Genomic DNA, 27324 nt, shown 5'->3' with positions numbered 1-27324 from the left:
CCCTTATGACACCTATAGTGGCTGGCATGGGAAGACACATAAAATGGAAATAAACAGCCCATATCTGTAAAGCCTAAGGCGGAGAGAGATGGTCTCTATGAGACATGGGACAATCTGGTTATTTAGGTCGGGAGGGTAGTAGAGAAAGAGCAGCAGTGCAGGGCCCATCTTGGCCATTGCCAAGATGACAGCATGGTCCCTCCTTTCCTTGGTAGCCCTCCCAACACTTCCCTACATATATCCCAAGATCCAGACACAATGAACTACTTGACATTTCCTGAAAGTGCCTGTTTCTCCCTCCCCACCCCAGGCTTTTGTATGTGCTATTGTTCTGCCTTCTGAGAATGCTCTTCTCATGCCCGACTTTCTGCTACTCATCCTTCTGGGCTCAGGTTGGTATCAATTCCCTTCCTCTTGTAAGTCTTCTTCCTCATCAACATTGCAGACTATGTTCTTATAGTACCTTCTCCCATCCTCATATGTCACATGCAATATTGTAATTGTTGATTCATGGGGCTGTCCCCAGGATGATGATGACAACAACAACATAGATGTCATCTACTGAGTGTTTACTATGTTCCAAGTACTATACTTTATGTCATTAATTCTCACATCAAGCTTGTGAAGTAGGATTATTATTTCCGTCATATAGATGTGGAAGATAAACTTTAGAGAGGATTTGCATATATTAACATAGTTAATAGGAGGCAGGATCAAGATTAGAACACAGATCTGTCTGACTTTAAGTCTGTTATTTTTCCTACTACATCATGAAGCCTTCCATTTGGCTGTGCACAGCTTGAGGGCAGGGACCACATCTTTCATCTCTGTAGCTCTAGCATCCAGCACCTAGTGCCTAGAATGCAGAAGCTTTTACTAGGTGCTCAACAATATGTTTGATGAATCAATGGATGAATGGCAATAAATGGCCATCTCAGCCAGATTTATCATGGTCCTGATAATCTCAATGTATATTTCTTGGCTCTGGATATCCATTTGGGAGGATCAGTTAAGCCTGAAGTGAAAAGACAATTCAAGTGCAGCTGCAAGAGAATGTTCTGTAACTTGTTTATAAATATATGAGATATAATTTAACTGGGCTGAGTTGTTGGAAGAGAGAGCTCTATAAAGCAGGTCAAGCATCCAGTGAAGAAATGGACGCAGATAAATTATTTTTACTCCCCGGAACTCCCTCAAAGGGTTTAACAAAGTTTACTATTCTGCTGAGGCAGAGCCTTAGACAAAGAGCTTGACCTTGTTTGTACAATAAACAAGTGGTCTCTAGCTAAGCCTCCCAGCTAGGCAGTTACTGTTTAGAAAACAGGTCTGGACTCAGAACTAGTTGGAAGCAGTTTCTCTGTGGAGTGGGAGGAAAGAACAGGCTGCTTTTGATGGAAACGATATACCTGAGAAGAGGCTGTTAACCCACCCCTGGCCACAGGCTGATTAGAGGCAGTATCTGAACTAGAGTCTGGCAACTCCTCAGAATTCTCCGTGCCTACCAGGTAGTGGTTCTCATCTGTAGAGGACAGACTCCAAGGAACTAGTATCTTCTTTAAGCCTCCTTTCTGAGCAGTTACATAAGAGACTGTTTCTTCCTGTTCCTTGGGGAAAATTCTCCCTACAAAAAGAAATGCATTTGTTGATTTTTGTAGAATTTGGATTTCACATCTTAGCTGAAGTCCAGGCCTCCTTTTCAGTACTGACTTCCATTGAGATTAAGCACAAATGGGTCCTAACATAACTTATGAAAGAGCCAGTTTCCCCCTTGCAAAATAAAAGGTGATATGTCACCTAAAACTACCCAATTTTTCTCAGGTAGAAAATACATAATGTCAGAGCATGCCAATTACCATAGTGCTTGTCTTCTATCTCTAGGTGTCTCTCTTGGTAGGCTATTTCCCTTGAATATCTGTGGATTTAGATGTTACATGTTTTCCAGTCAGAATTGGGCCTAAGTGTATTTGTGGCCATGGTCTTTGTTGAAGATTACACCTTTCTTAGTGTACTAATTAATCTAATGACCCCTGAGTTGGCCATTATATCTCTGTTGGCTTTTCTGTAATGAATTTGTGCTCTGGGACCAGAGGCAATGGCAAAACCCCAAGCTTGGAAGCTGCTTGGTAGTTGACTGGTGGATCTGTAAAGAGTAGATCTTTATAGAAGATGAGTAAAATCAGGCTAGATGTGGTGGCACATGTCTGTAATCCCAGCACTTTGGGAGGCCGAGGTAGGTGGATCACCTGAGGTCAGGAGTTCGAGACCAGCCTGGCCAGCATGGTGACGCCCTGTCTCTACTAAAAAATAATAATAATACAAAAAGTAGCTGGGCATAGTGCTGGTGCCTACAGTCCCAGCAACTTGGGAGGCTGAGGCAGGAGAATCACTTGAACCCAGGGGAAGAGGTTGCAGTGAGCTGAGATGGCACCACTGTAGTCCAGCCTGGGTGACAGAGTGAGACTCCATCTCAAAAAAAAAAAAAAAAGAAGAAGAAGAAGAAGAAGATGATGATGACCAAAGCCATCTGTTTATTTACTCAATATTTATTAAATATGTAGTATGTACCAGGCAGAGTGCTATGGAGCTAAGAATATAGATACTTAAGACATTTATTTACCCTCAAGGGGAGTTATCATCTGCTGGAGAAGTTTATGGTTTTAACATGGGGATTTTCACTTTAAAAGTCATTTGGTTCATTTTGAATCAGAATACATCCAACCACTGAGGTTGCCTACTTAGAGGATCAAATTGCTGCTGTAAATCTTGGATACAAATATATTCCTCTTAATAAAATAAGTTCACCTAAAATTTTAGGAAAATGACAAGGCAATTTCTGAGGTGCCAAGTGAATACATCAGGTAAGTAAGCAAGTCTACTTCCTAGAAAGATTGCCTCCTGACTAGTAGAGTGGAGGGCTTAGCGTCTTAGTGATTTATTCCTGAATTAAAACTAGATTATATATATATATATATATATATATATATATATGTACTTTACTTTTGTAAAAGGAAAACATTACTGTTACACACTGACACCACATAGAGTAATATTGTTCCATAATACTCATTACAATAGGGTATTGTTACCTGTTACACTATGTGTGTAGAGTAACAGTGATTGGATATAAGTCTGAAGACCTGACTGCCACTATTGGAATAATTTTGTAACCACTAGCAGAATAATCTTACAGAGCCCTCTTGACCTTTTTAAACTCTAGATTTCTTGTTTATGAAATGTGGTTATATCTAATCTACCTGCCTCATTTGATAGTATAAAGGATCAAATGAGACCTGAAAATGTAGATACTGCATTTTCTCCATACCCAGTAATCAATCCTGCAAATCCGCTTCCAAAATCCCAGTTCACAGAGACCACGTTCAGAGAGAGGGAAGTGATGGGCAGGAGGCTGCACTGCTCTGGCCAATCGCTGTGAGGAAAGAGAAACAAGAGGTAAATTATGTGCTTTCATTGGCTAACCATCCCGCAGAGTCTGAGTCTCAGTGGATCATTAGCCTTTATTACAACAGAAGCAGGTTTTATCAGAATCTTTGCAGCGTATTTCCCTGTTTCTGACTAGGTGTCTAACTCATGAAAGATATTGGACTTCGAAGATGAAAAAGGCAGGGGCCAGGCGCAGTGGCTCATGCCTATAATCCCAGAACTTTGGGAGGCCAAGGCAGGCAGATCACCTGCGGTCAGGAGTTTGAGAGCAGCCTGGCCAACATGGCGAAACCCCGTCTCTACTAAAAATAAAAAATAAAAAAATAAATAGCCGGGCGTGGTGGCACGCGCCTGTAGTCCCAGCTACTCGGGAGGCTGAGGGAGGAGAATCGCTTGAACCCAGGAGGCGGAGGTTGCAGTGAGCCAAGGAGTCACGCCACTGCACTCCAGAATGGGCAATAGAGCGAGACAACGTCTCAAAAAAAAAAAAAAAAAAAAAAAAAAAAAAAAAAAAAAAAAAAAAAAAAAAAAAAAAAGAAAAGAAAAGGAAAGAAAAAAAAGAAAGAAAGAAAAAAAGAAAAAGGCAAACCTGTTTTCAAGGAATATTGCACAAAGGAGATGACCCCTTAGTGGAAGTCAGGGAGGAATAGTTCACAAAACAGACAATGGAAAAATATAGATTTTTTTTTTTTTTCTGAGACAAGGTCTCAATCTGTTGCCCAGTCTGGAGTGTAGTGGCACAATTACAGCTTACTGCAGCCTCGTCCTCCCAGGCTCAGGTGATCCTCTCACCTCAGCCCACCCTTCCCTCCCCTCACCCAACTGGGTACCTGGGACTACAGGTGCATGCCACCATGCCTGGCTAGCGTTTATATTTTGTGTAGATACAGGGTTTCCCATGTTACCCAGGCTGATCTTGAACTCCTGGACTCAAGTGATCCTCCTGCCCCAGCCTTGCAAAGTGCTGGGATTACAGGCATGAGCCACCACACTCAACCTATAGATCTTTATTAGTTAATTATATCAGAGTCAAGATTAATTCAAATCAAGATTAATCAAGATTAATTCAAAACATTAGAAGACATATTTGAACAAATACTGAAAAACTACTCTGATCACCTGATGAGATGCATCAGGCCTCATTTCTTACAGAGCTAAACAACAGATCTCCCAGAAAAATGGAGTTCCTTGTCTGATTTGGGGATGGCTTGGATCTTATCCTCACACTTTCTCAAATGTGAAGTTTCTCATGTTCAGATTTTAAGAATCCTTAAGGAGACAATAATCAAAGTTGCAATGAGACATGAAGAAGAAATAAAATTATAGAAAGAACTCTGGAAAATAGAAACAGCTGGACAACTTCAGGGGAATTTGTAATGAAAGAAGGATGGCAGATCATGATGCGGACTCAAGAAATTAGCTATGTACAGTATTCATTTTGCAGCAATTATGTTACTAATTACTATACTATACTATAAAAGTAGTCTAATGATTATAAAAAGCTAACATTTAGATGCATGTCAAACTGCTGATAAATGTTTTATCAAATTTAAATCTTCCTTTATAATGTCTAATTATAATTTGGCCCAAAACTAAGTGTGATAATATTGAATACTGAATGGATGAAGACTTGTCCTTGACCTTCTTCTATCGCCCCTTACAGTCCTTTACTCCACTGCATCTTTGGACACCACACAAGACCTGACTTTCTTGGTGAGAACCCCGTGGTCCAAACCTCTCCCCACACAATACACTTCATTAGCACTTGGGTTCTGGATCCAACTACTCAATGGCCCTGCTCTCCACAGAGGAAAAGAGCCAATAAATTAACTGCATAAAACTCCCATTAAAGAAGAAAATAGAACTAGTCAAGAAACACAGAAGAATTTAGAGGGCTAAGAAGAGAATGAGAAAAGTCAAAGAAGGGGTGAGATTCAAAAAGGAGATGGTAATTTACTAGGCCAAATGCTGAAGAGTAATGTTGAACAACTGAGGAGTTAGGTTAATTAGAAATGTTGAGCTAAGAAGAATGAGAGGAGAAAAGACAGAGTGCAATACATAGAGAAAAAAGGCAGCTAGTAAAGAAATGGAGATGGGGTTATAATAATAATGATGATAATGACAGCTAATGTTTATTGGAGAGGTTTAGTTGTGTGTCCAGTATTCCACTGAACACTCGGCATGCAGGTATATTATTATCCCCGTCTTAAAGATGAGCAAATCCCAACACAGACTGAATAGTAACCTACACAAGTTGATTTACAACATTACATTCCTGATAATCTGGAACTGATGAAGTTCAAATTCAAATTCAGGTTTGTGCAACAGTTTTGACTACTAGGTTATTGTGCCTCTCTTTCTTTTTAGAGATTTATTTAAGTCAGAGGAAAAAATAGTTTTATCTTTATCTTACGAGAAAAATGAAGTTAGGGTGACATTTTTAGATTAAGACAGGAAAGATAAAATAATACATGTGACCAGATGGGAAGACAGCAGTAGAGATGGAGATTGAAGATACAAAAAGACAAGTTCTAATTGATGGGAACTTGGAAATTATGGGACAAAATTTCCCACGGAACCAAAAAGGGAAAGATTACAAACACAGTTGGGTAAGTTAACTTGAGACATAAGAAAATGAAGAAAATAATCACTGGGCTTGATGAGTAGGAAATAATGTTGTTTGAAATAGCTTTATAACTTAGATTTCACAGAGGAAGTCAGTTGTTAACAAATATCCAGTTATTCCTTTTATGAGTTATGCATCCTGTCAAGTAAAGTCAACAAAAGCATTGCTTGTCATTTCTAATTATTTTCTAGAAACTGATTAAATAATAAAAAACAATTTATCTGTCACTACTCTATTATGTGAAATATTATGTTGCTCCTTTCATCTGAGAAATTATATGCTTCTGTCATCTCTGAATAGTTAGGGCATGTAAATTGGAACTCGTTTGATTCCAAAGGTCAGAAGCTCAACTTGAACTAGCTCCGATCTTTGTGAGTTAGAAGCGATAGTAGATATAGATCCTTTTACCAATGTCCATGTTAAGTTATTCTAACTATCGTGTTTAAAACTGGAGTTAGCTTTGGTTTTAATTAGTTCTCCGGTTTTATTTTTCATAAACAAATAGCAGTATGTGATTAGGTGTTCACATTTCTGGGTACAGTCTTAAGAGTATGTCTGGGTATTTCTAGGTACATCCTCAGGAGTACTTCTGGTTATTTCTGGATATATCCTCAAGAGTCAGCTTCCCTCTACTTCCCATAAAGTACTAGGAAAATACTCATAATAAATTTATCTTGGCCAGCAAGACTCTTCTTGCTACAGGCCTGTCTTCATCTGGATTAGCCATGGTGATCTCAGTGAGAACCCCGCCTACAGAGTCACAATGAGTGAGCTGAGGAATAGGAAACTTCAGCTCCACCTCATCTGCTGACACAAGCTTTTGTGCTATCATTTCATCTTTCATGGCTGATTTAAGGGAGGACTTGCTTCCTCTCCAGCCCTGAGGAAGAATATAGACATTTAGACATTCTAAAACATAGACATCATATGTTTAAGTTATATCCCTCAACTTTAAATATTCTAAAGGTATTATCATAGTTCACACAGCTTAAGGATATTTTTCTCCTCGTTAATGAAAGGAGTTTGCAAAAGTAATTAGTGAATAGTTAGAAGTAAAGCAGAATGTAAGGACACTATCATTATAAGTAGAATTTTGGAAATACGTGTACAAGGAAGGAAGGAAATATAGACTTAAAGAATTATATTTATGTCTAATTTATTGTGTGCAGATCTCAGCCAGGGATACAGAAAAGATTAGATTCATTACTGAGAAAAAGTCATACAAGGGAACTTTACTATTGATCTCCAGATTAATAGAACACAACACACCAAACATATTCTTCAACCACCTGAATTGCTTTAAGGACTAAAAATAGTCCTAATGGATGTTTTTCAAGCATTTCGTGTTCTCTTCTACTCCATTGATTCAGATTCACGTTCAACTGATTCTGAACATTTAGTGAACATCCAGATTCAATATTTACTAAATGACTACTTGGTACTGGGCACTTTGCTAGATACTGCTGTTACCTCATTCGATTCTCACTTCAACTCCAGAGGAGTCTCATTATTCTCAGTTTGAAACTGCCATTGCAAAATTATAGCTGAGACAGTGAAAGAGATCTGAACTTATCAATTTCATCTTGCTTCTAACCTCCAAGCTGTCCTTGTTCATTCCTGGGTGTACGCTGAACTAATTTTGGGAGAAACTTATTTTATAGTTTGAGACAAAGATGATAACAGCCCTTTCTCAAAACAAACCCCCTTCTTGCCTGGGGACCAGAGTGCCTTTGCAGGGATAACAAGTTAGTCAAAAGATTAGAAATTATGGTTTAGGAGTCATGCAGCGGGAGACTACAAGATTCTGACCCTTCCCAAATTTCTCCTGGGGATAAAAATCACTATTGTAAAGCCTGAAACCAATGCTGGAGATATTTTGCCGACCCTGCACTTGATGGATAAACTGGCTCCATCAAATGCACCACCCAGATGGATAAACTGTCTCATCTGATTGGGGAGCCCACTGGCTTCCCCCCACCCACCAAGCTGTCCTTAACAACTCAGATCCCTGAATGCTCAGGGAGACTGATCTGAGTAATAGTAAAACTCTGGTCTCCTGCACATTTGGCTTGGTGTGAATTACTCTTTCTCTATTGCAATTCTCGTCATGAAAAATTAGCTCTGTCTAGGCAGCAGGCAAGGTGAACACATGGGGTGATTACAATTTTACAGAGTCTTAGAGAAATTAAGAATCTAACCAAAGGTCACATAAGTGGTGAATGGGATTCTGGAGTTCTGGCATTCTAGTTCAGGTTTTTTCTGATACCATACTTTGTGTCTCTTCCACTGACTGCACTGTCTTCATTTTATCAGAGTCAAATGAGCAGCAGTGACATTCAGATACTAAAGAGCAGTGGGAGAAAAATACTCTTTCTTTGTTAATTTTAGTTTTATGAACAAACATTAAGTAGTCTGCATAGAAACAATAGATAATAAAGTCACCTATAATTTCAGTAGTCATTAGGCATGACATAAAACCGTCTGTTCTTTCCCATGTCAATGCATGTGTGTGTATGTGATTTTTGTAGTGTAAGCAAGTTTTCTGTGTTGCAGAAAGGTGTGAAGGCTGAAACACAGCAGGTTTGAATTGCAGAGTGTATAAGTGTGGGCTATCTCCCTTCCCCCAGAATTTTATTTACTCATCAAAAGCCCTAGCTAGCATGAGTTTGAAGACAGCTGTGTCTTTGAAGAAGCTCCAACATACACTGACAATATCAGAGCATCATGTAGCCATATGGATCCTAAAGATAAGTGTTCTTTCTACACAGCCTGTCCTAATCAATATGCTATTTGCCAAATCCACATGAAATGTCCTTTGGCAAATACAAAATTATTTTAGGGAAACGTTGGATGGACACATGTTGGTATTTTTAACTTTAAAATAGAAGTATCAAGTGAAGTATTAAACAGGAAAAATCAACTATCCTTAAACACATCTCCCTAATAATAAAGTTAATTTCATTTTTTGTGTATTCTCTTCCTGGGAACATCGCTGTTGTTAGAGTGCATCACTTTGACTCACATGGTCTCTTCTTATAAATGACACTTTGTGAGAGTTGCAGTGGCTGATCTTATGGTTTATTTTGTCAGACTGTGGCCCTTGGCAGTACAATTGCACAGTGTTTGTCCTTTTATGCAATCCCTGATAGTGCTTGGATGTTCAAACAAATATGCTAATAATAATGCAAACATGCTAAGGAGGAACTATTTCTCTCTATCCCCGGCTTTCACCAGTCATTTCTGGTGCAAAAGGAAGAACCCAGGGACTGCTTCCTGATTACGTATTTGCAGTGTCTTAAGCAACTGCAACAGGAAGGCATGAGACTAGGCCCTATTTCCTATAATATGTTATGTTTATCGCTCCATTGCTCCTATCATAATCCAGCTTTTAGCTTTTTACATTTTTAAATAAATCCCTCTTTTTTAAGAAAAAAGAAAAAATGCCGGATGCGGTGGCTGACGCCTGTAATCCCAGCACTTTGAGAAGCTGAGGCGGGTAGATCACGAAATCAGGAGTTGGAGACCAGCCTGACCAACATAGTGAAATCCCATCTCTACTAAAAATATAAAAATTAGCTGGGCGTGGTGGCATATGCCTGTAATCCCAGCTACTCAGGAGGCTGAGGCAGGATAATAGCTTGAACCTGGAAGGCGGAGGTTGCAGTGAGCCGAGATCATGCTCACTCCAGCCTGGGTGACCGAGCAAGATTCCGTCTAAATAAAATAAAATGTGACATCAAAAACTATATATCTACTGCTGCCTGCAAAAGCAATGAAAAACAAAAAAGACATAGTAGTATTTCTTCCACTGTTCATTAGGCTTCCTTCTACTATAGACCAATCTTTCGAAGATTGTTTTTCTCAGAATATGCAGGGAAACAGAGTAATGGCTTCATGAGGGTCTCCATGATAAATACAAAGCTAGAGGGCTTGCCATGTTCTTTATTCACTTCCTCTTCTCCTTGCCCCAGCTCCCTCCATTACTCCTCTTTTTGTCTCTCCCTATTCATTGGTCATATTCTTCCTCCTTCCCTCTCTCCCTATATCAATTTATCTGGACAGGTTTTTAATGTTGTAAGGATATTAAAGAAATAATACCTACATGTTCTGATGACCTCAGAAGGTTCTTTTGAGTTTTCTGGTTCTCTAGTGACCAATTTTTCTCATTCAGTTGGCAAATTAGTTCTCCAGCACAGTAATTATCCGTTGGGCTTCAGGAGGTGAGAGATTCAGTCAGTGATTTTTTTTTCCAAGATTAAGGTTGAGAATATGTAGTGGCTTCTTGCTGGAAGGAAATATAAACAACTTGGACAATTCCATCCTTGGACAAGTAAAAGAGCAGCACACATGCATATGTGTGCATGTGTATGTCTGTGTGTGTGTGTGTGTGTGTGTGTGTGTCAGAAGGGATGGTGGTGGTGGGTGATCTTAACAGGGCATTTAAGGTCTTCTGTAATCTTTCCCAAACTACCTTTTCACTTTTTTTTCACTTTTGCCTCCTATAACTCCCTGATATATATATGTATATATATAATATATGTGTGTGTATATATACACATATATGGGGCCTATATATACACATGTCTATATGTATATACACACATGTATGTGTATGTGTGTATATGCACACATGTGTATGTGTGTATATGCACACATGTATGTGTATATATGGGGCCTATATATGTGTATATATGGGGCCTATATACATATATGTGCATATATGTGTGTGTATATATGTGTATGTATGTACATATGTATATATATGTGTGTGTATATATATACACATACACACACACACATACACACATAGCTTTGTCTCAAGGTAAATTGAACATCCTTCTTTTCCTTTAGTAAATGGGACATTGTTTACATGTCTTGGTTTGTATTCCCTTCCCACTGCCTGGAAAGTGCCACCCCATCCCTTAAACTTAATAGGCATACACACATGCCTCCTCTGCCAGTGAAAATGGATCTATGTTTTGAGGCCCAGTCCTAGGTGCATCTCTCCCTTTAGCTTCCTTGAGCAGCTCAGCTTACTCCATCCCGCTCTTTCTCCTCTGAACACCTGTTACGCTTATCCTGTGTCAGGTGAGAGTTAATCTCCATAATGAAAACAAACTGGCTCTGAAACCAAATGCGATGCTCTCGATAAAACTCACCAGACTTTGAAAAAGTGTGTGATGTGTTTGCACACATGCGCGTGTGTGTGTCGGTGAAGAAGCTGAAGGCAAGCAGATACATGGCTGAGAGAGTCTGGAGAAGAGGTGATGAATACAGAGAGAATAGATAGAGAAAAGTGATGAAAATAAAATGTCACCTTCCAGTATTGATCATGTATCTTACAGAAACCCGTTTTCACTAGTCTTCTCACATGCTAGATATCCCTCACTCTACTTCGGCTTTCATCCTACAGTTGTTAGTCTTATAAATGCCAGAAATGCACCAAGACCTCTCCAACTCTAATTTCGTATTTTTAAACTATCTTCTTAATTTGGAGAGACCACTCACTACACACATAAACAGGCACATACAGGTTCTACACTCAAAATACCAACATGTTCAGGAAATTGCATTTAACTTAATAAATGCTGCTACTTTGGGCTCCAGCCGTATCCTCTTGACCAAAACAAAAAACTGAATAGCTTATGTTGTTCTCCCTTCGACTTTCCAGGCTTTTCCTGAAAGTCCTAGCTTCTTCATATTAAAACAGTTCCAGACAGTTCCTGTGTCATCCTGCAGTCTGCACATACACTGAAGACTTCAACACAACAAACAAACCCCAAGTTCTTTATTTCTTTTTTTACCTTCGTTTTCTAATACTTTATATATATATCCCTAGACTGTAGTAATTATATACTCTGTAAGCAACAGGAATGTGAAAAAGCCATTTGAGGACCCAATTTTGCTTCTATAACAAAGATATGTTTGTGATTAGATAATAGAAAAATTGTAGACCTTACAATACTTTTTCCAGATGAAATCCTAAAGGTATTCATGTTATATATTCATATTTATATATATTCATGTCCACACATGTCAAATTTATGATTATTGATAACTTGTGGTTTTCAGATTAAAGAACTTTGAAATTAACATTGAAAGTATAACATTATATTAAAAATTACAGATAATACTTTTAATAAAATGATAAAACCTTCCTTCCCTTTTTTTCTTTCCTTTCCAATTTTCCTTTTCTTCAACAAATATTTAGTATCTGCTACACAGGTGTTTGATGCTGTAGGGCCTGATGAACCACAGCGTTTTAGGCCCAGAGCTATTTTAGATGGCAGAGACAGACCCCCTGCTTCAGAATACCATGTATTTGTTTCAAGTTACTTTCCCACTAGAGAAAGAAACATTCCACCTTCATTATTGAAATGGCTTAGCTTATAGCCTGGGGCTGGCTTATTTATTTTATTAATGTTCTGACCAAGACCAGAAAGCTCTGCTAAGAGAATCTCTGCCTCAATGAGGTTTTCACTCTAGGTTATATATTGTGAATACAGATATAAAGCCATTACTTGGGTGTGAATGGATAAAACAGAGTCAACAGAGTGAGCCTGGAAAAAGAGCAGAGAAAGGAGAAATGTGAGTTCATTAAGGGAGGGAGGATTGGTGGAAAGAGCTTCTGTATACTCTTCCTTTGCCATGTGGAATCTTGAGTGATAGCAGTTGGATCTTGATAGATGGAAGAGAGAATGATCTCTAAGCAATAACATAATGAAAAAGTTGTGCCGACATAATTATCATTTACTTTCAGCCTCATCAATACTTCACAATTTAATTTGTTTCAACTCAATAAACATGTATTTTAAATGTATTATAGACCTCTTTTGGGTCTGTGAGAAACAGGTAAAAAAAATGAGAAACTGGCTTCAGAGAGTTTACTTGATGGGCGAGGGAGTCACAGCAGACTAATTACATAGATATCATTATTGTTTGAAATATCAGATGTATCATTCCCAGAATAATATATACAACATGTCTTACTGTTTCACCCTAAAATGGAAATGCGAGCTGCCAGTTAATGAGTGGTGATACAACTAGAACACTGAGTGAAATTAGAATAGAAATAATGTTTACCTACTTTTTCTTCAATCACATTTTGAGTACAGTACATTGGAAATGTTTTATTTCCTTTTGTAAAAATAATGGCTCTAGGAGCCTGGGAAAGAATGTTCTAGAGCAGTTTCCAAACTTATCTGACAGTAAAAGCTACCTACTAAGTACAGATTTCAGGGTACTCCTGGAGATGCTGGTTCTGAGGTTCTAGGGTAAGCTGAAGAAACTATACTTTTACAGGAGATTCTATCTTAAGGAAAATTGGGGAAATTGCTATTTAGGAGAAATTACAACTGACCAAAGAAGAATGAAAACACAAAGAACTATTTGCATGAGTAAAAAAAAAAAAAGAAAAAAAAACACCTCCTAGATGCCTTATGTACATTATACAAATTGTACCTACATTGGCAACATTGCAGATAAATACAATATAAAAATAATTCAAAATATTCTGTCCATTTATCAAGATATTTCCAGCAAATGTAAGTCTCTGATTGAAAAGCAGATAGAGTTCATTGCAATTATGCAAATATATGCATCATATTACAATTTTAAGCTGATAAGTAAGCTCTGGAAAAAATAAAAGTGAAAACATTCGGCCAGGCAGGTGGCTTATGCCTATAATTCCAGAACTTTGGGGAGCCGAGGTGAGCAGATCACTTGAGCCCAGGAGTTCGAGATGAGTCTTGGCAACATAGTGAGAGCCTCATCTCTACAAAAAAAAATTTCAAAAATTAGCTGGGCATGGTGGTTTGCACCTGTAGTCCCAGCTACTTGGGAGGCTAAGGTGGGAGGATCAATTGAGCCGAGGAGATGGAGGCTGCAGTGAGCCGTGATCATGCCACTGAACTCCAACCTGTGCAACAGAGCGAGACCCTGTCTCTAAAAATCAAAATACATACAATGCTTAAAATTAACCAAAATTATTTTAAACTTAATCCAGGATTCTAAATTCTACTTAGAGTTATCAAAAATCGTTTTTTAAAGCTCATTTCTGTTCTTTAATAATAAGCATTTTCTTTTTCTTTTAAACATCTTGGAGTATAGATTTTCTTTTCAGTTTTGGAGGATGGGACTAGAACTACTGATAGTCCTAAAAAAGGCCAAATGTTTCTGAAAACTCAGATTTTAATGTTCTAGCTCATACATAATATAATGAGGATTGTATTGTTTACTTGTAGGGTTTTTTTTTTTTTCTAGTTTTGGTTTTAAAGAATACACATAAAGGCTCAAATTCTGTGTTTAGAAGGTGCTCCAGAAATTTAAATTTCCCACTTCTTGAATCACTGTCATCATCATCATCACGATATCATTCTCATAGTTAGGCTTTGTTAATTGCCTCCTTTGTGCCAGGGATAATGCAAAGTCTGTGGGTGATGTGGAGATGTTTCCATTCTCCCAGGGAAGGATATACTAACTAGAGTGTAAGTTACAATGTGATAATCCATACTATGGAAGTTCACAGAGGGGAGGGATTGCAATGGAGGGCTCTGCAAGAGGGAAAGACCCTTTGGAGAAAGTGGCTTCTGAGCTGCCCTTCAAAAACTTTAAATAAAAATGCTTTATTCTCAACAGTTACTAACCTTCCCTAGAAGCATCGCTGTTACTCTTCATTAATTATTTGGTGATGTGGAATGATTAATGTTTAATTCTGTCTTATGGAACAGATTTTCCCAAGGTTCAATTAAATTGTTTGACTCATTTAAGTATAACTAAATGAAAGTTGTGTAACCGAAAGAAACTGCAAAGCCTCCTCAATATCCATTTACCTTGAATATCATTTCATGCAGATCCATTTACAGACTGACACACTCTAATATCACATCACCTCCCTGTGCAAAATAAAGAGAAGAAATTATTTGATCCATATAATGATCTTTACAATTCAGGCCTCAAACCAGGATAATGTCCGAATAACTGTGGTAAAGTAAGTTTTCCTTAATTATCTAGCTAAATGCTTAACTTTATAGAATCAATAGATGGTTATAAAATACACACATAAATAACAGAAAAAGAAGAAAATGCAAGGCAAGGAAAAGAATTTATTTTGTACATTAAATAGTTCTGAAAGCAGGTACTACAGGGAGCATTCTAGTATACTTTTATATTCTAAAATAGAAAAATAATCCATAGGAAAATATTCATCCTTTGCTTCACGTCTCTATTTCTTTTTCAAAAAGTCAAATATTATTTTCTTGCATTCTCTTTAGATTTTGATGTCTAGCGACTGAACGGAAGAATTGCAAAATCTATACATTATAATAAATAATTTTCTTTGCTCCATATATTCAGTAATAGAAGTATAGATGAATGCAATAGAAAAAAGTATAAAAAATACAGACTCATTTGACCACAAATCACAAACATCATGATAACCATAGCATCTTAAATTTAAAAAAATTCAGTTATATGCATACGCAAGAATCATATAATTCTAAAAGGATTTGTTATGAAAAATAGCAGTTCCCTATCACCTCCTTCTATTTATCCCTGTTTAAAAAGCAACTGCTTTCACCTCTTACTAGCCAACTATTTTGATATTTACCTCCATGTCCTAAATAATGTGTTGTTATTCTGTTGTTGCAGTTTTTAATTTTAGGCATTATTGACATTCTGCTATGGAAGTTGAGATTTTGCTTTTTTTCCTTTTCTCTGACCAATAACCCCAACCAGAGACTTACAATCTTTCCTATCTCCTCATCTTCCTGATTATGATTTTACATAATGATTTTGATTAATTTTCAGTGTATATTATTATGACTATTACATAAATACCATTCACAGATGAACTTTTCCTGCATAGCTCTCTTTTCTAAATTGTTTTTGTTTTTTCTTAGTTTTCTAAGTGCTTGCTGCTAAGGTCTGAATGTTTGTCTTCCCCCAAATTTGTATGTCAAGATTTTACCCTTCAAGGTGGTAGTATTTGGGGGTGTGGTCTTTGGGAGGTGATTACATCATGAGCTCAAATCCCTCACAAGTGGGGTTAGTATCCTTATAAAAAAGACCCAAGCCCAAGAGAGACTTTTCACCCCTTCCAGCCTATAATAACACAGCAAGAAAGTCCTGTCTATGCATGAGAAAGTGGGCTCTCACACACTAGTGAGATATTAGACTGGCACCTTGATCTTAGACCTCCCAGCCTCCAGAACTATAAGAAATAAATATCTGTTGTTTATAATCTACTCAGTTTATGGTATTTTATTATAGCAACCTAAACAGACTGAGACAGTATTTCTCATGAATTCTAGTAACTTTCCACAATTCTGTACATTAGCCCTCAAGATGCTCAGATGCAGTAGGTATTCTATTGATGTGATTTTCCTGAAGAGGTCTCTCCCAGTGTCTCCCACTGCTGCAATCAGGCTGCCTCCTATGCCTGACATTCAGTTATTATGCTGGGTTCTTCCTTCACTATCACCCTAGGGATTCTCATCACCTCTTTTCTCTGTATTGAATTGCCTGTTTCCTGTAACACATGTCTTCCTCTTTTTTGGATTCTTCCCTTGTTTTGGTAGAGCAAGATCTCCTTTCATGAGAAATGGCCCACAGTAGGTAAATTTCTTGGAGTCCTGCTTGTCTCATAATGTCTTTATTGCCCCTGACGATTGATAGTTTAGTTGAGCATAGAATTCTTGGTTGGAAATAATCTTCCTCCAGTGTTTGAAAGACATTATTACTCCACTATCTTCCAACTTCCTGTGTAAATGAGAGGTCTGAAATGGTTCTGATTCCTGGTTCTTTGTGTGTGTGATCTATCTTTTTCTCTTAATTCTAAAACTTCTATGATCTCTTTGTCTCCAGTGTTTCCAAAATATCACAATGATGTGCCTTAATGTCAACTGAGGCACAGTCCCACTGTGCTAGGCATTTAGACTAGGATGTCTAAGTTTCAGTTTGGAAACTTAGATTTTTCAAATCTAGGAAAACGTCTTCAAAAATATTTATTTTCTCACCTCTGTTTTCTCTCTTTTCTTTCTAGTATAGGTATACTAGACCTCCTGGATTAGTCTTTTGTCTTTTTGGCCACTTTCTGATAATTTCTTTGACTTTATTTTCTAATTCTTCTATTGAATTTTTTCTTTCTTCTTTCATAGCTTTGCTTTACAAGACCATTTTCGATGATTGTTGCTGTTCTTGACAGTTCCATTTCTTATAGTACCGTGCTCCTATTGTAGGGTGGCAGTATCTGGCAATGTTAGAATTTTTTTTTTGAAGTTTCTCTCTCAATGGATAGTTTTTATTATTCTCCATATTGTTTTTTGTTTTGTTTTGTTTTCCTGTTTATGAATATTCACCTCCATCTGTCATGTAAGAGCATTTTCTCATACCCGGTAATCATTAGTTATGTGCTCCTTTTTAAGAGCGGAGCACTAAAATGCTGACTGGATACTCTGAGTGCATGGTTAGGGCTTGACTATGATCTTCCCTGTAGGGTGAACTGGTTGGAAAAAGTCAGATATCAGTCATCTTTTATTTATGTCCTCTTGGAATGATCAGATTTCTCAGAGAAGATTCTTCCAATCCTCTCCCTAGAGAGAGAGAGACACTGGCTGCTGATGCAGAAAGACACCTGAGGTCTCAGCTTCAAATGTGTCCTCATTCATTTCTTCCCGCAAAATTGCTATTATAAAAACTTCAAACATACAGAAGAGTTGAAAGAATAGCACGACAACTACCCCTGTATCCTCCATCTATATTCAACAATTAAGAGTTTACCATAGCTGTTCTCTTTCTCTCTAAACCTTTGAAGCTAGAGTGTCATCATGGACTTCACTCTTAAAATATTTCAGCATATATCTCCTCAAAAATAAGAACATTTCCTATATAACCACATGTAGTATTGTCATATTTAATAAAAAATAACAATAATTTTTATCACTTAATGCCTAGTTCTTATTCAAATCTCTAGTTGTCACAAAAATGCACTTACTTTTTTGTGTGGTACCACTGCTGTAAACTATGCTCGGCATTCCCAATTCCAGACTTTATCTTTTTCTCCCCTGATAATAAATCTATAGTCTTTTGCTGGGGCTGGGGTAGGGACAGTCATTTAGCCATGTAGAGTTGGGGAGGGTATCTGATAGTTCTTAATTTGCAATTACCTCCTACCACCACAAGCACCAAACACACATAATTTTATTTATTATTTATTATTTATTATATTATTATTATTATTGAGGCAGGGTCTTGCTCTGCTGCTCAGGCTGGAGTGCAGTGGTGTGATCTCAGCTCATTGTGACCTCTGCCTCCTGGGCTCCAGCGATTGTCATGCCTCAGCCCCCGAGTAGCTGGGTCTACAGGTGTGTGCCACCACACCTGGCTACTTTTTGTATTTTTAGTAGAGATGGGGTTTTCCCATGTTGGCCAGGCAGGTCTCGAACTCTTGACCTCAAGTGATCCACCCAGCTCGGCCTCCCAAAGTGCTAGGATTACATGTGTGAGCCACTGTGCCGGGCCCCAAACACATACACCTTTAATCTCACTGCCAGCTGGACTTGGTGCTGTTATTTCCTGAATGAGCTTTTTGGGGATTCTGTATGACACATTGAATCAATTTTGCCATTTCTCATTGCTAAATTAAGGTTCAGTTTTCTCATGTCTGTTGTGTTGAGGTTGACCACAGTATTTATTGTTCAAACCAAAACATATTTGAAAGTACTGGGGCTCAGGAAATGATATCCTAAAGTATGAAGCCTTGGCATGCTGAGCACTTTGAACCAAAGGAGATTGGAAGGACTCAGAAGCAAAGTCTCTCTGTGCTCTCCTGTCTCTTGCCTCTCCTTCCCTGAGGCAGGTCACGAAAACTAGAGCTCCTCTTCCCCAAAACTAGTCATAAAACCCAGAAATACTACTCTAATCTTCTCCTGCTTTTTTGTGTAGCAGCTGGCCATAAAGAAGTTATCTGACCTACCAAGTCTGATAGTAGATTGTAGGTCTACCATGTCTGATTGTAGATTATAAGACTATCATTCTAAAAGAGGTCATGCCCTATACCCACAAGGAAGAAATGCTACACAGAGAGGCCAAGAAGAATCTGAACAGACAGTCCTTGTTGGGGTTTTCCCTCTCAGCCTATTATCATTAGACATGATCGTACCATTAGACAATATCTATTATTGTTGTCATACCCTTTTTGTCCAGTTACATTTCTATATGGCTGTCCATTCTTCATTTAATCTAATCATAAAAATGGACAGTTTTACCTAGGTCTTTGTGTGTTCATTTCTGAAGTTTCCTGTGTCAAGTAAAACTTTTTGATTAAGTAAATGTGTTATGCTTCTCCTTTGTTAACCAGTCTTTTGTTATAGGAGTGTCAGCTGTGACTCTTATGATGGGTAAAAATATCACATCTTTTCCACTCCTACAAAAGTAAAAGTTGGTACTATTATAAATTATGTCAGGATTATTAAAGGTGATAAACTAGGCTTGTCAGATCAGCATATCATCATGTTAGGAAGCGTTTCTTACTTATCTGCTTTCCAGCTTCAAGGTTTTTTTCTTATGACCCTCTCACCTGATCTCCCATCCTTGCAGCCTAGATATTAACAAACAAACAAACAGACTCTTTTCTGTTGTTTTATGGGGTTTTGTGAGTAAAAGTAATTGTATGTGTGCAATGAATATATTATCTTTACCCCAATTTAATTATCTTGAACTTTGATCACTTTGTATTTGTACCACATTTTGTTATTTTAATGTTCTTGAACACCTTGTTTCATAGAAAATAATATCTCTAATGCTTGTTAAAAAAATCCCCACAGTACCTATAGTGAAGTATTTTATGTGTTTAAAAAATACCTGTTTATTTTATTTGATTAGAGCTCACTTTCACTATTTCAAACACAGAATACCAAATAAGTGTCAAGTAAATTAAAATTAGAAGGCATATAAGGGTTTTAAAATAGTTTTAAATTGGATTCTAGTGCTTACTGTTCCCTATACCTGAAATACCTTCTCTTCATATCTCTGTGAATATCATACTCATTTTTAAAGAACCACATCAAATCTGCCTCTTTTAAATCTTTGATAATTTCCTCACAAAAATAATAATTTCCTTTTCCTCTAAAATCTTGTGACACTCGCAATTCACATTATTTGAGGCATTTATTCCATGCATCTTATGTATTTCATTTCCCCTAGTGCAGTGGCTTTCACATTATTTTGACTGCAACTCACTTTAAGACATCTATTTGGCAGGGCTCAGTGGCTCACTCCTGCAATCCCAGCACTTTGGGAGGTGGAGGTTGGCAGATCACTTGAGGTCAGGAGTTTAAGACCAGCCTGGCCAACATGGCAAAACCCTATCTCTACTAAAAATACAAAAATTAGCCAGGTATGGTGACGTGCACCTGTAATCCCAGCTACTCTGGAGGCTGAGGCAGGAGAATCACTTGAACCTGAGAGGCAGAGGTTGCAGTGAGCCGAGATCGTGCCGCTGCACTCCATCCAGCCTGCACGACAGAGCAAGAATCTGTCTCAAAACAAAACAAAAAAACAAACAAAACAAAAAACAAACAAAAAAACGCAGACGTATATTTTATATTGCAACCTAGTATGTATATATGTATATAACTGTACACACACACACGTATACACACATCACATATATTACTGAAATAAGAGTGCCCCACAAAAATATTTCCTCTTGCTGAGACACACTCTGATATTTTCTAAATTATTGTATTTTATTTTTTAAAAAGTGCTGCTGGATTCCCTCAAGATTTATTTCTTGACTCTCTAATGACTTGTGACCCCACAGTTTAAAAAACATTGCTCTTTTGCAGGACTTCTTAGTTGCGATCCATGTATATAATTCACAGGTCCATGGATGGAATAATAATTATATCTCTATTCTCCTAACCTCTACTGAAATTTAGAATTTGATTTTATTGTGAATGTAGGTAACAAACTGTGGTAGTACTGGCTGTATCTACAACTTTGTCACCAACATTAATCACAGATATTTTCATATCACATTATGCATATTGTAGGTATCTTGGAATATCTCTTATACTCATCACCATTTTGGAATTATTGACATTAGGAGACCTGCTGTTAGACCTTGTTATTTATGCATTAATGAAAAAGCCCACCTTATTAGATCACAAATTTGCTTTGCAATATTTTAATAACTGTATTTCCCTACAGTTGGTTTCCTTTGTAATCTATGTGTTTTATTTTATACCTTTATAAACATTCTGAGAAGGGTTTCAAGGGCTTCACCAGACTACCAAAAGAGTGCTGTTCAGAAGATCAAGACTCCCTGCTAGAACACTAAAGCTTTCCTGGAGCAAATATCTGTCTCAGCATCTTTAATACAAAAAAGGCTCAATAAATATTTATTGAACACTTTATTTCTCCAGGTTACTTAGGGTAACTAGAACCTAGGAAAATCTAGTCAGACATAAGTCAAATAATGTTATGCTGAAAAGCTAATTTGATAATTTATCGAGAAAGAAGTAGTTGACTAGGTGCTCTAGACTAGTCAATTGCATAAAACGTTCTCATCCTAAGGGCTTGCTACTCCTAGGACTTTAAATTATAGGGCAAATTATAATTCAAGGTGATTAGACAAATAAATAGTTAAGTGAAAAGTAAAAAATTATTTCTTGGGCCTCTGTAATAAAAAACGTCACTGTGTGATATATATCAATAAAACACATGACCTCTCTGCAGTAAGGAATTTATTCACTGCTTGGGGATACAAATGAATATTAAATAAAAACAGTGTAATAAGGGCAGGCACCAGTGTTTCAGGTCATAACAAACAGTGTAGTCTGGTCAGAAGGTTGAGTTATGAAAGAAAATAGTGGGAAATAAAGCTTGAACTACATCAACTGGGTTTGATTATGGAAAGTTTTGAATGCCAGGCCAAGGAGGCAGGACTTTATTTGACGAATATGTCAGACCTATGGGATATTTTTGCATCAAAGAACGGACATGATGAAGATAATGTTTTAGGAAGCTTCTTCTGAGAGCGTTATACAGGAGGTGCTAAAGGACACATCAGTTACAATACCCAACATGCTGCTTCAGTTGTTACTTTCTCTCCCTATTTTGAATCTTGTACTTGTAAATTCTTGCTAGATACTTCCACCAGAACCTCAATACTGTGCTTCCAAAACCATACTAGTCTTCTTAACTTGTAAATCTGCAACTCCTGACTTTCCTACTCATGTAATGGCACATATGTTCTTAGAAATTGGACCATCTTTGATGTCTCCTTCTCTGTCACCCACATGTAAATCATTCCCTTCTTCTAGTTGATTCCATTATGAGCCTATTTACAATTCATGTATCTTCAAAATACACATATGTTAACCCAGTGATAGAAGACTGAATTTGGGATCACAAAGTAGAATTTTTAAAAAGGGAAATCTTACCTTTTGTTATTTGCAGTAAAAACAGAACCGTGCATGCCAACCTTGCACTCTGTGATCTTCCAGCCCTCAAGAGACTGAGTTCTCAGGCTGTACTAATGAAGTAATCTATGTCTTATCTCCTTCTGATTTCTACCCTTAACTCCTGAAGTGGCCAAATTATCAGTGCTCTGTTAAGGTAGATTTGGCTAAGTAGTTAAGGCTCTTTTTAGGTAGGGAGTAACTAAATAAAGAAAGTATATGCTATTCTACACACATATTTATGTACATAAAGAAGATGATTGGGGGAACAAACAGTTTTAAAAGTTTTGTTTATACTTTTTATGTGGTTGAATTGTTAAGTGCTGATTGCTACATTCACCATTTTTCCATTTTCCATCTTAGTCTCTTTTATTGTCTATTTGTGTGTTCTCAATCTCCCAACCTTTCTTTGACTGATTTCCAGGAAACATCTGTTTTAACTGACTTTTACTCTGGAAGCATCTAAATGTCATTGGTCTCTAAGATCCTTCTGAGACATATAGGATCTCAGCATTTTATAATATTGAAAGGAGCAGGTAATTTTTCAACTAAATCAAAATACGTAAAAGCTTGCTCATGAAATACCACCAACTTAGACAAACAGTTCTCTTGGGTATCTTAAATATGATTTGTATATGAGATAAAGAACAAACGAGATAGCCAGAAGGGGTTGGTTCCTTTTTTAAGGTCTGCTTGTTCTCTTTCACCATAAGCAAACAGAGTATCAGATCTTTATCAAGGCAGGGACTTGAGCTGCCTAGAGTTTCTGGTTTAGTCAACTTTTTAGGAATGGGAGAACTCATGTTAATTGTGCAGTTTAGGCCCTAGTGACTTGCTGAATAATCCAAGGATCTGCAAGGCAAACAAGTTATCCTGTGTGTGGTCAGTGCTTTATAGATTTTATTGAATTGGGAGATTCGGTTATAGCAGGGTTTCTCAACCTTGGCACTTTTGACTTTTTAGGCCAAATAATTTTTGTTGTGGAGGGCTTTCTTGTGCACTGTAGGATGTGAAAGAGCATCCCTGGCCTCCACTCATTAGGTGCCAGTAGTACTTCTCCAATGTGACAAGCAAAAAGTGTGTTCACACAATGCCAATTTCACCCTGGGGGGAAGTCTGCCCCAGGTTGAGAATTACTGTATTATAGTTAATGGGTAGTTGATGGTGGTTAATTAGCCTAAGCCTTAAAAGATTATATATATTATATAATTATTATATATTAAAGATTATATATTATACATGCTTTGACTTTTCCTATATTCTTTCTTGCCATTTTTGGCATATGTTATACTTTTTAAGTATGGTGACATTTATCTATACTAGTTTTATTTTATAAATTATTACTTTCTTATACTTGTCTATTGAGTTATAAGAAAATTTTCTCTCCTCTTTTTCTCATTATATTTAACAGATAGGTGGAAAAATGTCTACCAGTTCTTTAAAGGTCAGCTCTATAGAATTTCTATTTATTTCATCTGGAGTCTTAGAATAGGAAAGAATCAACATAAATATAGAAAGTCAGGCAAAGAAGCTAATTTATGGGAAAAGTGAGTTCTATTTTGTGCAGGTAAAATTGGAAGTGATAGAATATCTAACTAATATGTCCAGCAACTACTTGAGAAGAGGTTGGGAAATAGGTTTGGGAGTCAACAGTATAGTTGAAAATTAAACTTGCCCAAGAGAAAAATGGAAAAAGCTCAGAGTACTGAAGGATTAAACCTTAACATGAAACCATGGAAATTAAATTCAAAAAGACAAAAGAACATTTATAGAGTGAAATAGTAAAAGCTAATAATTGGATGATAATTAGATGAATGGGAAGCCTACCACGGGGGTATTAATAAAGCTCCAACTGCCAGAGAAAAAGGCAGGCAGGAAGGCAGGCAGTCAGTCAAGGAAGGAAAGAAAGAGAAAGAAAAAAGTAAAATTCTTTGTACTTGCACATTCCAAAAAATCATTGCAGGGACTTGGTGGAAAATAAGTGGATGGGTCTGTGAGTTTGGGATGAGAGGGATAGACGTAGCTTGATAACTTCCTAGATTTGAGACAAGCATGTATTCTAATATAACTTCTTTGGCTGTGATGTACTGAGGATCAGCTGAGGGATACCTCAGCTGTTTCCTATCCTGAATAAAAGTTCCTGGAATAAGAGGAAAAGGGTGTCCAACATGGTAAAGAATGTCAATTTATCCCTACCCTTCCGTTGCCCCTACTTTCTTTTAAACTTGCATATTAATCATTTGATACTGTTTTTGGGTGAGATAAATATTTGCTTCCCGCAATAGGTGAGAGATGAAAGGATTTTATTGTCATATATTAAGAGTAGCATCAGCAGATAAGTGGAACTGTTACCTAATTACTGCCAGAAAAGGCAGTTCAGGGTGAACACCTTTAAAACCAAAATTATCACCCTTTGTATAATTTCTCTAACATCAAATTGACTTATATCCAAGAATTACAGAGTGGGTGAAATCATTCAGTTCTTTGGGACTACAATTAACATACAATTCAACTTAGAAGGTTCATAAGGAAATTCCGCGGCTCAAAATTAGGCGTTAGGTGGGCATTTTACTGAGGGTTTTTTCCCTACGGCCACATGAACAATAAGTAACACCACCTTTAAACATTTTTCACACTAAACATTATGCCATGTTCCAAGGCACAGACCATTGCAGCCTCCGTCCCCTCAGCGGCGTAAAGACTTGGAATGGGCATGCTGCCCGTTACTTAGTATTGAGAAGTGGTCACTTCTTGCTCTTAGGTGAGTGTAAGCGACTGCCTTCCCCACTTTCGGTGAACCTCAGGACTTGGAGCGTCTGTGGGTGCTCCTCTAACGGAGACAACTCCTCCCTTCCGACTCCATCGCAGAGAACCCAAAGTTCGAAAGCAACAGAACGAAAACCAACGAAACACTCTTCAAGTGAGGAACCCGGCAAGCGGCGAAATTCTTGCTGAAGGAAAGAAAAAGCGAAAGGTTTTCCGCTACAACCAATCAGATGAGAGATTCTTGGCTCGCCCCTTTCTATCTACCAATCAACATCTAGCTCGATGGGGCAGTCCATTGATACAGGGAAAGGGTCTTTAAATTTTATTAGTACAGCTTCCCTCACAACCCTCAACCCCGTCATTCTAGGCCATCCCACGAACTGTGCTCAAAAGAGGAAAAGAGTGCAACACTTCCAAAGCTGATCAGTCTCGTGGTGAGCAGCGAAACTACAGACTTCCGCAACAAAACCATGGATTCTAGGAGGGACAAGGAAAGAAGAAAACGGGTTCTGGAAGGCAAACTACAACTCCCAAGGGCGCTTGCGCGGACTCAGCGCGCACGGGACGAGGGGCGGACCACTGTAAGGGGGAATGCGAACGATCACGGGGCTCTTTTGAACGCTAGCCCGCAAGGGGGCGGGACCTGGGGCGGGCGGAGCAGCGACAGCGTCTGCTCCTGCGTTTTGTGGTCTCCTGCCTCCGGCTTCTCCGCCTGCGGCGTCGGAGGGGGCGTGGCCTACGCAGAGGCTGGTGGGGGTGTGGGCGCCGCGGGACGTGGGTGACGCGTCGCTTTCCAGCTCAGCGGTGTGTGAGGTGTCGCGGCCCCGCCGGCGATTGGCTGTTGAGAGGCGAGTACGCGGCGGCCGTTGGTCGCTGGTCTCACGGAGCAAGGCCCCGGGCGGGCAGGGAGGATACGGGGTGGCAGTGGCGGCGGCGGCGGCTTCTGGAGGCGGGCGTGGACGAGCCGGCGGCCGCAGCAGCGGCGGTCCCCGGAGTCCTGTGAAGCGCCCCTGTCCGCGCGGCTGTGGGGCCCTCGGAGAGGGCTGCCAGGACGCGAGCCACTGAGGAGCCGCTCAGCCAGCGCCACAGCCTTTAGGATTATCGGTCCCATCCTCGCGCTCCTGCTCCGGCTCCTCCATCTTGGCTTCGGCAGTGGCGGCTGCCGGGAGGATGTGCCGCCTTCTGACAGGGGGAAGAAGGAGGAGAAGATGAAGAAGCACCGGCGGGCCTTGGCCCTGGTCTCCTGCCTCTTTCTGTGCTCTCTGGTCTGGTGAGTAGCCGCGACAAGGGAGTCCCGTGAGGGGAGTATAGGGGAGGGAGCAGCCCAGGTCACACCCCCAAGTCATCTTGGCTTTTAGGGTCCGGGTTTCCAAGGCCCCCTTGGAAGGGACAAACCGATTACTTCTCGACTCTCCATCTGACTGGTCTGGTAGTGCTCTGTGCGGAGATTTTCGTGGTGTATTTTGGAATTTACAGAGACTCAGTGGGGGAGAGAGAGAGGTGCCGAGGTAGAAGGAACCACCAAGTGCCTTTGTACTCAGTTCTTGTACCCCTTGGAGACGGTGCAGGGTTTGGGGTTGGGTATTCAGATCGATGGTAAGTAAGTTGCTCCGATTTGCCGCCAGTCTTTGTGTTCTTAGTGTGGTAAGGGGATAAAGCACTTCGGATGTGATACGTTCCGGACGTGCGATTTTAAAACTGAGTGGTCATGAAGGTAAGAGTAATGTATAAGCAGTAGTTCTCCTGGACAATTCTCGCACAGTGTTTGATCCCAAGTACACTTGGGCCACTGTTTTTGGAAACTTGGGGGAGCGTGTGTGTGTGTGTGTGTGTGTGTGTGTGTGTGTGTGTTATGAAGCACTTTTTCAGTTGGTTTGGTGGAGAGGGTGTCTTAGATGTAGTGTGTGTAGTAGTTTTTGGTAATGTCCCTTAGTAGTGGGAAGGTAAATACTGTATTTTAAAGGCGGGAAGAATGCTTTGTCCCTAAGGCACCCCCCAAGTTTTACGGAGTTTCCGTTTAATCCCAGG

The 27324-nt window shown here is 38.8% G+C and overlaps 2 protein-coding genes across 4 annotated transcripts in view; one reads left to right on the top strand and one right to left on the bottom strand.

Annotated features, from left to right (window-relative positions):
• Nucleotides 1-24816: 24816 nt before the first annotated feature.
• LOC126941454 (zinc finger homeobox protein 4-like) lies at nt 24817-26529 on the bottom strand. Its single transcript, XM_050768091.1, has one exon. It carries the CDS (start codon nt 26405-26407, stop codon nt 26033-26035), a length of 375 nt encoding a protein of 124 aa, XP_050624048.1. The 5' UTR covers nt 26408-26529; the 3' UTR covers nt 24817-26032.
• The window catches only part of SUCO (SUN domain containing ossification factor), an 81228-nt gene continuing 80388 nt past the window's right edge, over nt 26485-27324 (top strand). For all 3 annotated transcript variants that reach the window (XR_007721244.1, XM_050767689.1, XM_050767679.1), the window contains exon 1: nt 26485-26566. Coding sequence is in view for 2 of the 3 variants with exons in the window: in XM_050767689.1 (XP_050623646.1) it covers nt 26505-26566 (62 nt within the window). In the remaining variant the exon portion in view is untranslated. The remainder of the gene's footprint in view (nt 26567-27324) is intronic.

Source organism: Macaca thibetana, chromosome 1 (assembly GCF_024542745.1).
Source record: "Macaca thibetana thibetana isolate TM-01 chromosome 1, ASM2454274v1, whole genome shotgun sequence".
Classification (NCBI taxonomy): domain Eukaryota; kingdom Metazoa; phylum Chordata; class Mammalia; order Primates; family Cercopithecidae; genus Macaca; species Macaca thibetana.
This window is presented reverse-complemented; position numbering and strand designations above follow the sequence as displayed.